Source organism: Cuculus canorus, chromosome 17, assembly GCF_017976375.1.
Source record: "Cuculus canorus isolate bCucCan1 chromosome 17, bCucCan1.pri, whole genome shotgun sequence".
NCBI lineage: Eukaryota > Metazoa > Chordata > Aves > Cuculiformes > Cuculidae > Cuculus > Cuculus canorus.
This window is the reverse complement of record NC_071417.1, coordinates 9,696,145-9,708,791: the sequence shown is the minus strand read 5'-3', so window position 1 is coordinate 9,708,791 and position 12,647 is coordinate 9,696,145. Positions and strand designations below refer to the sequence as shown.

Genomic DNA, 12,647 nt, shown 5'->3' with positions numbered 1-12,647 from the left:
TGCAGGTCTCCAATAGGAGGGAGAACTTTATGGAGACATTAGGAAGAAATTCTTGATGACAGTGAGGAGGCCCTGGCCCAGGTTGCCCAGAGCAGTGGTGGCTGCCCCATCCCTGGAGGTGTTCAAGGCCAGGTTGGATGGGGCTTGGAGCAACCTGATCCAGTGGGAGGTGTCCCTGCCCATGGCAGGGGGTGGAACTGAATGGGCTTTAAGGTCCTTTCCAACCCAAAACATTCTATGATTTTATTCTATGATAACACGTTGGAACAAGCATTCCTCATGAGCGCCACCTCCTAAAGGGCTGCCCAGGATCCCCTCTCTGGGGCACAAAGGGGAATCAGTCACCCTTCAGGGGACATGGGCAGCCAAGGACGAAGGAGGCTGAGATCCAGCACAAGAGGATTTCTTTTCAGCTGATTTAGGAAATGTGGAGCCTAATCTGAGTCCTGCTGGATAACCTTGGGCAGCCGTTTTGCCTCTCTGGGTTTTGTGGTTCTCCCATGCAAATTAGGGCCAATATTCCCATACTGAGTGAAATGCCCAGAGACCTGCAGATGCAGGAGCTATCACTGTGCTACCACTACAACTTTCAGCTGCCTCAGTCTTCCAGGACAGTGAGTTAAACTATTTTCAAATTGACTTATTCTACAGTTTTCCTGCCCCCTTTAATGAAGCAGAGCCGCTCACACCCAGTTCCCCTTCACAGACCCCTCACTGAAGGACCTGAGTGATGCTGTCAGACACGGGGGATGACCACAGGCTTATTCTCTAGGTTAACTCTCTACATTTTTGATCTGTGGCTTCCTTAGCGACAGCGATGGTAACCTGAGAACATCTCTGCTCGCTGCGTATGAATCTGCAGTTCTGCATGCTGAAGTTGCACAAGGTACCTTAAGCAAACAAGGAGAAAAGGCTTTTAGCCATTGTTGGGAGCAGTTTTACAGTGCCTTTCATTTGCATGCACCGAGTCAGGCTCCTGCTGTGGGAGTGCTCCACTGGCTCTGTTGCACTGTCCCCGTACTTTCTGTGCGCGTCCCAATCGCAGCGTGGCCAGGAAACCAGAGGTCCCTCACTGTTTACCCCGTTACCCTGCCTTCCCCACAAAGGTAACGATGCAGCAGAGGTGCTTTTGGGTTTGCTCTGCCTTTCTCCTTGTTGCCTGCACAAAGTTCCCTGGGCATGGACGTGGCTAGAGACAGGGACAGGGACATGAACATGGACATGGATAGAGACAGGGACGGGGACATGAACATGGACGTGGGTAGAGACAGAGACAGGGACATGAACGTGGACATGGATAGAGACAGAGACAGGGACATGAACATGGACATGGATGGGGGCATGAACATGGATGTGGATAGAGACAGGGACATGAACATGGACATGGGTAGGGACAGAGACAGGGACATGGACAGAGACAGAGACAGGGACATGGACATGGACATGGACATGGATGGGGGCGTGAACATGAATATGGATAGAGACAGAGACATGAACATGGACATGGATAGAGACAGAGACAGGGACATGGACATGGATATGGACATTGACATGGACATGGATATGGACATGGATGTGGATAGGGACAGGGACACGGGTATGGTTATGTATACGGACATGGACAATGGGTATGGACATGAACAGTCAATGCCAGTGCTGGACACCGATGAGAGTCCCTGATGCACCAAACAAAGCCAAATGGGATCTGAACTGAGCGGGGCTGAGCTGATCCGAACGGGACCCAGCTGAGCCGAGCGGAGCCAAACTGCAGCGCGTGAACCGAGCCGATTCGATCCGAACCGAGCCGAGCCGTGCCACGCTGGTTCGACTCGGGCTGTGCTGGTGTGAACAGAACCGAGCGCAGCAGCAGCAGCCGCCAATCCTCGCCCCGAGAGGAGCCGAGAGGAGCGGAGGGGGCGGATCCTGCCCGAGGGGGCGGGGCGGAGGGGGCGGATCCTGCCCGAGGGGGCGGGGCGGAGGGGGCGGATCCTGCTCGAGGGGGCGTGGCGTGGCCGAGCCGGGGCAGAGCGGGGCTGGTGCCCGCGGTCCGTCCCGTCCCGTCCCGCCCGGTCCCGGCGCAGCGCAGGATGTGGCGGGCGGCGCTGCGCGGCTCGCGGCTCTGCTGCAGCCCGGCCCGGCTCGGTGCGCCCTTCTCGGCCGCCGCTTCCCCCATCCCGGCGCCCAACCCGCGCCCAGACATCGCCTACAATAAGGTAAGGGCTGCGGGAGGCCTTGGGGATTTCCCGGCCGTGCGGGAGCGCGGGGCGTTTGGGTGGGAAGGGACCTCAAAGAGCATCCAGTTCCACCCCATGGAACACCTCCCACGGGATCAGGGGCTCCAAGCCCCATCCAACCTGGCCTGGAACTCCTCCAGGGATGGGGCAGCACCACTGCTCTGGGCAACCTGGGCCAGGGCCTCCCCACCCTCACAGCAAAACATTTTTTCCCAACATTTGATCTCTATCTCTCCTCCTTCAGCTGAAAACTGTTCCTCCTTGTCCTGGCCCTGCACTCCCTGATCAAGAGCCCCTCCCCAGCTTTCCCGCAGCCCCTTTCAGCACTGGAAAGGGCTCTAAGATCTCCACAGACACAGCTTGAGGCTGTCTCTTACTGTGTACTTTTTGGCTAAAATATCTCTTTCACATCGGTGCAGTTTTGGAGCCCACACAAGTTGAACCCCTTTTAATCAGTCCTTTTTAATCAGCCTGTTAAGATGTCATCAAACAACTGAAGCTCTTCCCGATTTCACCTAGGTCTGGCTCTAAGGTTTAGCACTGCTTTGCTTTTTTCATTGCAGATATTCATAAATAACGAGTGGCATGATGCTGTCAGCAAGAAAACCTTCCCTTCTATCAATCCGGCAACAGGAGAAGTTATCTGCCAGGTTGCTGAGGGCGATAAGGTAAGCATTCTTTTGACGAGATGGGTTGGTTTTCTGCGTGAGCAGGTATGCGAGGGTTGCAGAAGAAGACACTCATCTCTCACCAAGGCAGCTCTGCCGAGTGCCATGTTTGCAGCAGTAATTGTCTGACCTTTACAGATCCCACAACAAGTGCTGCGTTTCTTCCCCGACTGCTGCTTTCAACAAAACCCCTCTGGCTTTGCCTCTTTCCAGTGGCGAGCCAGGACTGGAAAGGGTGGAGAGGGATAGATGTGCTGAGGCCTGAGTTGGGAGACTGGGGAGCAGGTGTGGATGGAGGTTGCTGGGGTACGCGGGGATGAAGGCAGACACTTTGGTGGGGCTGTGCTGGTGGTGTGACCCAGAGTCACAGTGGCAGAGAAGACAAAAGGTCGGGATTCACCTGAGCAGCTCCTTTCTGCTGTGCAGCAGGGACTGTCCCCAGACCAGGTATTAAAAAAAGAGAAAGAGACTACAGGTAATTGAGTCATGTAATCATCCCATACCTTGCGCAAGGCCCTTCTAGGACTCTGTGGCAAAGCTGAGGTGGTATTTCCCAGCAACTTTGCGTCTTTCCTACAGTCTGGAAACTTGTATGTATTCCCTGAGGGAGGGGTGAGCGGGGAAAACCCTTTGTTGTTTGCTTGTCCGTGGTAGACTGGCTTGTCCTGGTGAGACCATTGCACAAGCCAGAACAGAACCAACTAGAAACACGTTAATGCCCTGATAGGACAAAAAGGTGGATTAGAGACATTTGATCAAGGAAAAAACTTTAGACTGTGCTGGCAAAATCAAATCCTGAAAGTGTCCAAAGCACAATTCTAGAGCCTTTTCCATACCTTGTCCTAGGATGCAAATATTAACCCAGCAGATGACACTGTAGAAGTAACCTAACAATTTTTGCACTCTGTATGGCTGAAGTAACAGAGCGTAAGCCCAGGTGGTGGTGCTCAGCTCTTGCACCCCTGTTTCACTGCTGCTTTTCTCTTTTTCTTGTGGATACAGACCAGGCGAGATGGCTGCGGCTGGTCCAGCAGCAGCGTTTGTGCTGAGGCTGTGCTGCTGTGCAGCTCTGCCCCAGTTGTGAGAGTGGGGTGAGTGGGACAGGGACCACAGCCCTGGGACCAAGGGGTCTCTTGCAGCGAGGCAGCTTTTTGCTTGCCCTCAAAAAAGGTGGCATTAGCAGCCACCGTGCTGTCTGGCTCTTTTGAGACCAGGGAGGGCTTCAGATGTGTTTTGAGAGAGTGAGTGGGGACTGTTTTTTCCTTTCTCACCCTCTTGCCTGGGCTTCTCTGCAGGCAGATGTGGACAAGGCCGTTAAGGCAGCCAAGGCAGCTTTCCAGCTGGGCTCACCTTGGAGAAGGATGGATGCTTCTCATCGGGGGAAGCTGCTGAATCGTCTTGCTGATCTGATCGAGAGGGACCGGGCTTACCTGGCGGTACGTACTGTGCTCTGTGCCTGGCTGCTCTCCTGGGATCCCTGACTTTGGGGAGAAGTGGGTGGTTTGTGCCCATCAGGTGCAATGGGGACTTCAGCGTGAGAGCAAGCTACAAAGGGTGGGAAAGTAATTTTGTGAAGCTGAAAGCAAAAAGGCCAATGTGCAGAACAGATCCAAAGGGCAAACAGAGAATCTAATCTAAATCTATCTGTGTGACTTTTCCCACCTCTCTCCTTAGACAATCTCGTTGTCTTTTGTAGGCGCTGGAAACTCTGGATAATGGCAAACCGTACTCTGTCTCCTACCTGGTGGATTTGGACATGGTCGTCAAATGTCTCAGGTAGGCATAAAGGCTACAGCAACAGCACATTAACTCTTCTTGCTCCGTGCTTGTGCTCAGCTGGCCCGTGGTAGTTGAACCTGTGCTTGTGCAGAGATCAGATGTCTCTGGCTCCAGTCTTGCGGGTGGCAGGGCTGGATCTGACCTGTTGGTTTCATTCATAGCAGGAGTATCAACACCTTGTTTTCCTCTGGTTTTCTTTTTTCTTAAGAATGAGGCTGTAATTCCTGTGACTTCCCATAGGATTTTTGTTGTTTCTGTGTTTCTCCCTCGCTACACTCGGGACTCGCTCTGGTGGACCGGATCTGTGTTACAGCACAGGAGTGACAGAATTAGTTACACAAAGTGCTGGCAAATGGAGACACAAATGTTTGTGTTTTCTGCTCATTCTTCAAATCACCTGTTTGGGAAATATTTGTATTGGTATGCCTGTTATGAAGTGACTGAAGAAAGGAGGAAGCAAATAGCTGCAGGAAGTCTCTCCTATCTCCTTGTGACAGGAGTCTTGTTATTTTACAGTCAATGACCAAAACTTTACTGTTGCTAGATACTATGCAGGCTGGTCAGATAAATTCCATGGCAAAACCATCCCAATAGATGGAGACTTCTTCTGTTACACAAGACATGAACCGGTGGGAGTTTGTGGACAGATAATCCCGGTAAGTAAAATGTGTCAGTAGAATCACAGAATAGTTTTGGTTGGAAAAACCTTTAAGTTCATGGAGTTCAACCATCAATTCATCCCTACTAAGTCCGCCACCAGAACATCTCCCCAGGTGTGACGTTTACTTGTCTTCTAAACACCTCCAGGGATGGTGATTCAAGCACCTCCCTGGGCAGCCTCTCCCAGTGCTTGATAACACTGTCAGTAAATAAATTCCTCCTAATATCCAACCTAAATCTCCCCTGGTGCATCTTGAGGCCATTTCCCCCTGTCCTGTCCACGGGCTACCAGGGAGAAGAGATCAACCCCCACCTCGCTACAATCTCCTTTTAGGTAGTTGTAGAGAGCGATTCAAGAATTCAGTGTTAGCATGAAAATATATGCAAGTTATTATCTGTTGCTAACCATTGCTGCCTCCAGTGGTGGAGGAGGCTGGGCTTGCATAACGTGAGAGGGCTGTTACTTTGCTCTGGCAGTACAGGACACTTGTAGATTTGTGTCTCTGAGTAAGTTTTACTTTGTATCTGCTGGGAAAAGGAAAGGAAAAACCAAACCCCTTTGAATTCTCTGGCTCAGAACCACAATTGCCTTTAAAATGCTCCCTAACTTAAAAACAAAATACTGTGTGTTGAGAAAATAGAGAATAAGTGTGCAAAATTCAGCTTTATAGACATGAGCTTATTTAAGCAACTGGTAGCAAGCAGAGCACAGGGCTTTGTCAGCCACAAAGCCACATGTATGCAATGATCCATGGATAGTTTTACTGCTTTGCTGCAGCCAGATTCTGGTTGCTGCATTCTGTATTTGCATGCTTTTGATGTTTGTATTGAGCAAGAACTGAAAGTAAAAGCCGTACTGGTCTGTGTCTGCTTGGTCATTACAAACTGGCATTCTTTCAACATGCCTCAAAACGAGCATTTAAGGCCCAAAGTGACAATAAAGATTAATTCCCAAGAAAGCTGGGCTGAGACCTCACCCTTCAGAGAACAGTTTTTCTGGGCAAGCAGAAGGCAGTGCTTGAAAAGGAGCCAAACATTGAAAAGCAGCTAGGGAAGGATCAAAGGCTGCTTCCATGGGTGCTGCAGTGGATTTGAATAATGCTCACTGGTTACTTACTGTTTAATTGGAAACTTTCAAGTTCAGACCAGCAAACACCCCCTTTTTTTTCAGTGGAACTTCCCGCTGTTGATGCAAGCATGGAAACTTGGGCCTGCCCTGGCTACTGGGAACGTGGTTGTGATGAAAGTGGCAGAGCAAACCCCTCTGAGTGCTCTCTACGTAGCAAATTTGATCAAAGAGGTGAGCAAAAAGGCTGGGTTTCCATCCACTGCCTTGCTATCGCTGCTGGAGCACGGTGGGATGCAGCCAGACTGGTGAACTGCAGGGGCATGTGACAGGAACAGAGAAGGGCTATCTGTTCTGAAGAAAGGCTGGATTGTCTTGGATATCTTCGTATTTGATTTAGCAAAACTTCCTTTGTCCTTATAAATACGTATGGAACAGACATAAATCTGAATTAGGGAGGGAAATCTGAATTGGAGGTTCAATTAAATAACAAACTTTAGGGTGATTAGAGAGCTAATATATATAGCTCCAAACTATGCCTAGGATGTGGGGTGGAAAGAAGAGTTGTCCTGGTTCTTGTGAACTGAAGACAAAAACTGAAGCTTGGGGAAATTAAAGTGAAGTAGAAAAGGCTCTGTTCTTTGTGGGAGGCCTACTGAAATGTTATAAACAGATGAGGGTTGATGAAATCCTTGGCTTGTAAAAGGAATAATGTTGCTCTCTCCTGCTGTGAACCGGCAGGCTGGATTCCCACCAGGCGTGGTGAACATCATCCCCGGCTATGGGCCCACTGCAGGGGCTGCCATCTCTTCCCACATGGACGTGGATAAAGTGGCCTTCACTGGCTCCACAGAGGTAAGGGATTACCTTAAACTCTAGGGATACAGAGAATATGTACAGAATATTACTGTAATACCTTTTCTGTATAAAAGGCTGGAGGTGCCTTGCCTTGTACTCTTAAAAAATGCAGCTGAATTCAGGGTGTGACATTTATTTTTACCTTACGTAAGGCTCTTTGTCAGACCCTTCTTTAAAATACTTTGTATTGTTTCCCTTGAGGTGCTCCTTGCTAGAGCTGAAACTTCAGCTGTTCTCTTAAAGCCCTGACAATGAAAGGATTATTATTAAACCGCTGACTGAGATGTGAAACCAGCTGCCCCACCAGGTGTTGCTGTACGAAGGATTTAATTCCTAATACCTATTCTTCTTACAATGCAGGTTGGGCATCTGATCCAGAAGGCTGCAGCGGAGAGTAACCTAAAGAGGGTGACACTGGAGCTTGGAGGAAAGAGTCCAAACATCATCATGTCGGACGCAGACAGTAAGCACCTGCTAGAGGAATATTTGATCTGTGCCTTTTACATCAGCTTTCTGCAAGCAGAGCTGAAGAGAAAACGAAATCTCCGCTGTGTCAACTGAGCCTCCAGCTCTGACACTGCCTGGCTGCTCCCACCCAGGGAAGTCTCCGTGCCTCCTGTTTCAGCTGCTGCATTTGTGTATCAGTGCTTCTTCACTCCCACTTCTCTCCTGGTGCTGTGAAGTTCAGTTATCAACAAATGATAATTGTTTCAGTATCTTCCTTCAGTCTCAGTTCCATTTTTGTTTTCATTTCCTTCTCTGAGTGTGTACTGTTCTCTTCTAGTCTTGTGAAGTTCTGGTTCCCTCATCTTTTGTATACAGACTCATTTTTGATCTTGATGAGCCAACACACACACTTTTATATGGCAGTAAGGAAGGAAATCCTTCTAGATCTAAAATGACTTGTCCTTAATACCTGATAATTTCAAATGAGAACTGTAGTCTGCCTCAGATTAGATTGTTTTTTCTCTAGTGTGGGGTGCTTTAGTAGAACCTCATACTAATTAAATGTGTGTAACTTCTGCCCTACCAAAGCATGGGAAATGCCTGTCAGCTGAAAGGACTTTGTATCAGTGATGTGTCTGTCTGAACAATGATAGTTGTTCAAAAGAAGTCTCTTATTGACTCTGGTTGGTTTTGTTTGCTTATTTGTTTTCTCTCCTCTCCCCAATCTTAGTGGACTGGGCTGTGGATCAAGCCCATTTTGCCCTCTTCTTCAACCAAGGGCAGTGCTGCTGTGCTGGATCCCGAACGTATGTCCAGGAAGATGTATATCATGAGTTTGTGGAGAGGAGTGTTGAGAAGGCCAAGTCCAGGGTGGTTGGAAACCCATTTGACTTTAAGACTGAACAGGGGCCTCAGGTAAGAGCAGAAAATGTCCTGAACTGTTATCAAATAGTCACAATCTTGAGTCAGTGTGCAGTAGCAGGTTAGAATGAAAGGTATCCTTCAGGCTCCTGATTAGTCTACTTCGAATTGTGCCCATTATCTCCTTGCTTCTGCAGGAGGGAGAAGTTAATTAATCATTCGGATTATTCCAAAACCTCCACTTGATGCTGCCATTTAAAAACTATCATCTTCCTTTGAAGCTGGCTTGGCAGTTTGTTGAAAAGAGGGATCGCTAGAGCTCAGTCGCATGCACCGCAGGTTGAGGTGAAACCTTTTTTACTCCAGTAAAGATAAAGCTGACCTGTCTGTCCTCACGGCTCTTAGGTAGATGAAGAGCAGTTTAAGAAGATCCTTGGTTACATTAGTACTGGGAAGCGCGAAGGAGCCAAACTGCTGTGTGGTGGCAACCCCGCTGCAGACAGAGGGTATTTCATCCAGCCAACTGTCTTTGGTGATGTGCAGGACAGCATGACGATTGCCAGAGAGGAGGTGAGACCTGCAGCGCCTTTCTGTGTCTGCTTCTCGCTTCTTCTTAAATTTGCCTCCTCTGATGCAGCAAAACAGGGTTCTGCAAGAACTGGACATTCATGAACTGCAAAACTCTATGATGCTTAGAAAACAACCTAGTTAAACTTCCCTCCAGGTTACATCTTGCATGCTTTGTAACATGGGAAGTGATACTTCGAATTTGATGTCCTGTGTGACTTCTGCCATACAGATGTAACTCCAGCATCAAACATAGCCTCCCTTGTGATCAGTTTATACCGATTTTCACATGCTCTGTTTGGATTTTGCAGATATTTGGGCCAGTCATGCAGATTCTGAAATTCAAAACAATCGAGGAAGTCATTGAGAGAGCAAATGATTCCAAGTACGGTCTCGCAGCAGCAGTCTTTACAAAGGATCTGGACAAAGCCAACTATGTGTCACAGAGCCTGCGAGCTGGAACAGTTTGGTAAGCCTCGACACTTCCTTCTCCCTAGACTGCTGGAAGCTTTCTTGTGCGCTGCCATTTCTCATTAAGCTTCCTCTTTGATAGCCTGTCTATATGTTGATCCAATTTTACATGCACTTTGCGGAATGTAATGTCAGACCTTCAGTTGTAACACTAACTACTGGTAAAAATTAGGTATATTAGGCTTCCATACTTCCACTGTGGATTAGTGAATGGGATGGGGGAAAAGAAATCTGGTTCTGTAGCTGGCAGTGGCAGCATAGCAGCTGCTGCGGGGCCTCAAGTGCCAGCAGTGATTAGATCTCCAAGCACGTCTGTGCAGTCTTGGCTGCTGCAGTGGATGTTCCTCTGTGTTCCGAGGCTGTACCAGTCAATACTTCAACACCAGTTTACTGTTCTAGCAAGAGATTTTGGAGATCAAGTATCTCCCTATCTTTTTTTTGTTTAATAGTACTGAAGGAACAAGCAGGTGCTATTGCTATCTGTCCCCTGAAGGAGGTATGGGTGGCAGACTGGTCACTTGGTCCAGTGATAATGAGCGATACGAATTGATTTAATGATGTTCTGTTTCCTGGTTGATGAGGGTAAGGTCTCAGTATTGGTTAATTCTGTTGGCTGAGAGCTGACAAATACAGAAATCCTGCCTAGGAACTCAGCCGTCCCTCTGTTGTAGAGAGCCAAGATGTGTGTTTGCTGCGCAAGGGCTCTTTGTTAAGCAGTTTTAAAACCACAGGCACTTAGTTCTTAATTTCCTTTTCAGGATAAACTGCTATGACGTGTTCGGTGCACAAGCCCCATTTGGTGGCTACAAAGCTTCTGGGAATGGGCGAGAGCTGGGAGAATATGGTCTGGAGGCATATGTAGAGGTGAAAAATGTGAGTATTCCTGCATCCAAGGACTTCCCCACCCTCTGCCGTAGCTCCACATTGCATTTGTGCCTGTTGGTGTACCCTGGCCTCAGAGTTGCAATTCTTCCTTGTAATGCTTAGAACAAAACTGGAGCTGCACTTCTGAAGTAAGGGCAAACACAGCTCTGTGTAACTATTTAAAAGAGAAAGCCGGCTTTGCTTTGTACTGCTGAGGGGAACAAGGATACATGACCTCATAGATTACCAACTGCCTGCACCACTTGTCACCATTTAGCTGTCCAAGTGAGGGCAAACAAGCGTGCCCGCTCCCACCTCTCAAAGAGCAGAGGTGCTCTGACCCAGTCTTTGAGCTTCCCCTTCTCTTCAAGCCTTCCTCACAGGTCCCCAGACCACTGACTGGGATACAGTGTCCTCTGGTTCTGGCTCTGTCCTGCAGGATGCTGCTGCCTCTCAGCCTTCAGGTGAACACAACAGGACACTGGCACCAGGAAAATAGCTTGTGACTTTTCTTGTTTTTTCTAGGTGACAATCAAAATTCCACAGAAAAACTCCTAAAGGACAGCAGCCTCTCCACATGTTTGGAAACACCTACGCAGCTTCATGAGGTACAAAGCAAGGAGACCTCTTCTTAATACACACAGAACTTATGTAACTCTGCATTAAGAAAATGTTTCTTTAGAAGGTGCCTGAAGGAGCTTTTGTTAAAAAAACGCTACTTGGCTTTATCTTTTTAAAATACCAAATACAGTCCATTGAGTACTAATGCATTCTATGAGTGTACTCGTGTTGTATCTGATGAGTCTGCTTTTTGACCAACAAATCATAGAATGGTTTGGGTTGGAAAGGACCATGAAGGTCATGCAGTACAACCCCCCTGCAGAAGCAGGGATGTCTTAAGTGACATCAGGTTGCTCAGAGCCCCATCCAACCTGGCCTTGAATGTTTGCATGGATGGGGCATCTCCCTCTTCTCTGGACAACCCGTGCCAGTGTGTCAACAACCTCAGCGTGAAAAATTTCTTCCTAATATCTAGTCTAAACTTCTCTTTTAGTTTAAAACCATCACTCCTTATCCTATTGCTAAAAAGTTTTCCCTCATCTTTCTTATCAGCCCCCTTTTCAAGTACTGAAAGGCTGCAATAAGTTCTCCTTGGAGCTCTCACTTCTCCAGGCTGAACCAACCCCAACTCTCTCAGCTTCTCTTCCTGGGGAAGGTGTTCCAGGCCTTTGATCATCTTTGTGGCCCTCTCTGGACTCATTCCAACAGCTCCATGTCCTTCCTATGCAGAGGGCTCAGAGCTGGAGAGGGCTCCAGGTGAGGTCTCAGAGCAAAGCAACTGCCTCAGTGCAGTCAGCTCAGCCTTTGGAGCTGTTTATCAATTTATTGCCCCCCATTTATTCCCCCCCCAAAAATTTGCTAGTTTCCTGCACACATTTTTAATTCCCATTTTCCTCCAAAAAAGTTTTTTCAAAAAATATTTTCCTGCAGTTTGTTCATCTCCCAAAAACTTATTCTTCTTTTGTTATTTTCTCCCCAAAATTGCTATTTTCCTGTACAACTGTTATTCCCAATTTATTATTTTCCTGCATAAATGTGTTATTTTACTATTTTCCTGCACACATTTGTTATTTCCCTCCAAAACCTTGTTATTCCTCCCCCATTTGCTATTTCCCCTCCAAATTTGCTCTTTCCCTGCATGCATCTATTTCCACCCCGCCATTAGTTATTTTCCTCCACTCAAGAATTGTCCTCCACCCAATTTTGAAGGTTTTCCTTGTATTTCTGCACCCGCCTCCTGCCCCCCCACCCCGAGCAACGGGTACCGAGCACCGGGGCAGGGGACGCAGAGCTGCGCCTCTAAGTGCCGTTCCGCACTCTGCGGCCACGGGAGCACGCCCAGCGCTAGAGGGCGGCTGTTTCGTGAGGGGAGGACGCTCTCCATCACGGCGGGAGGGCGCTTAATGCTGGGGTCCCACCCGCTCCCTCCTCCTCCACTTCCAGACATGGCGCCCGACCCCGCAACAGGCCAACGGCCAACAGCGCGCCCCCCAAGATCTCGCGAGACCTCGCGCGGCCTCACCCGCCCGAAAGTCTCGCGAGATCTGGGGCGGGACAGACACACCCACTCCCGTCTCGCTCCGCCCCTGAGGGTCAGTGCCCGTTTACGTC

The 12,647-nt window shown here is 48.7% G+C and overlaps 1 protein-coding gene across 1 annotated transcript; it reads left to right on the top strand.

Moving 5' to 3' along the window:
* The first annotated feature begins 1,997 nt into the window (after nt 1–1,997).
* Nucleotides 1,998–11,245, top strand: ALDH2 (aldehyde dehydrogenase 2 family member). The gene is made up of 13 exons (XM_009560386.2): nt 1,998–2,213; nt 2,798–2,902; nt 4,198–4,338; nt 4,599–4,678; nt 5,226–5,337; nt 6,513–6,641; nt 7,149–7,262; nt 7,626–7,728; nt 8,443–8,627; nt 8,979–9,143; nt 9,452–9,609; nt 10,370–10,484; nt 11,001–11,245. The coding sequence occupies exons 1-13, from the start codon at nt 2,088–2,090 to the stop codon at nt 11,031–11,033; spliced, it is 1,566 nt and encodes a 521-aa protein (XP_009558681.2). The 5' UTR covers nt 1,998–2,087; the 3' UTR covers nt 11,034–11,245.
* Nucleotides 11,246–12,647: the final 1,402 nt, after the last annotated feature.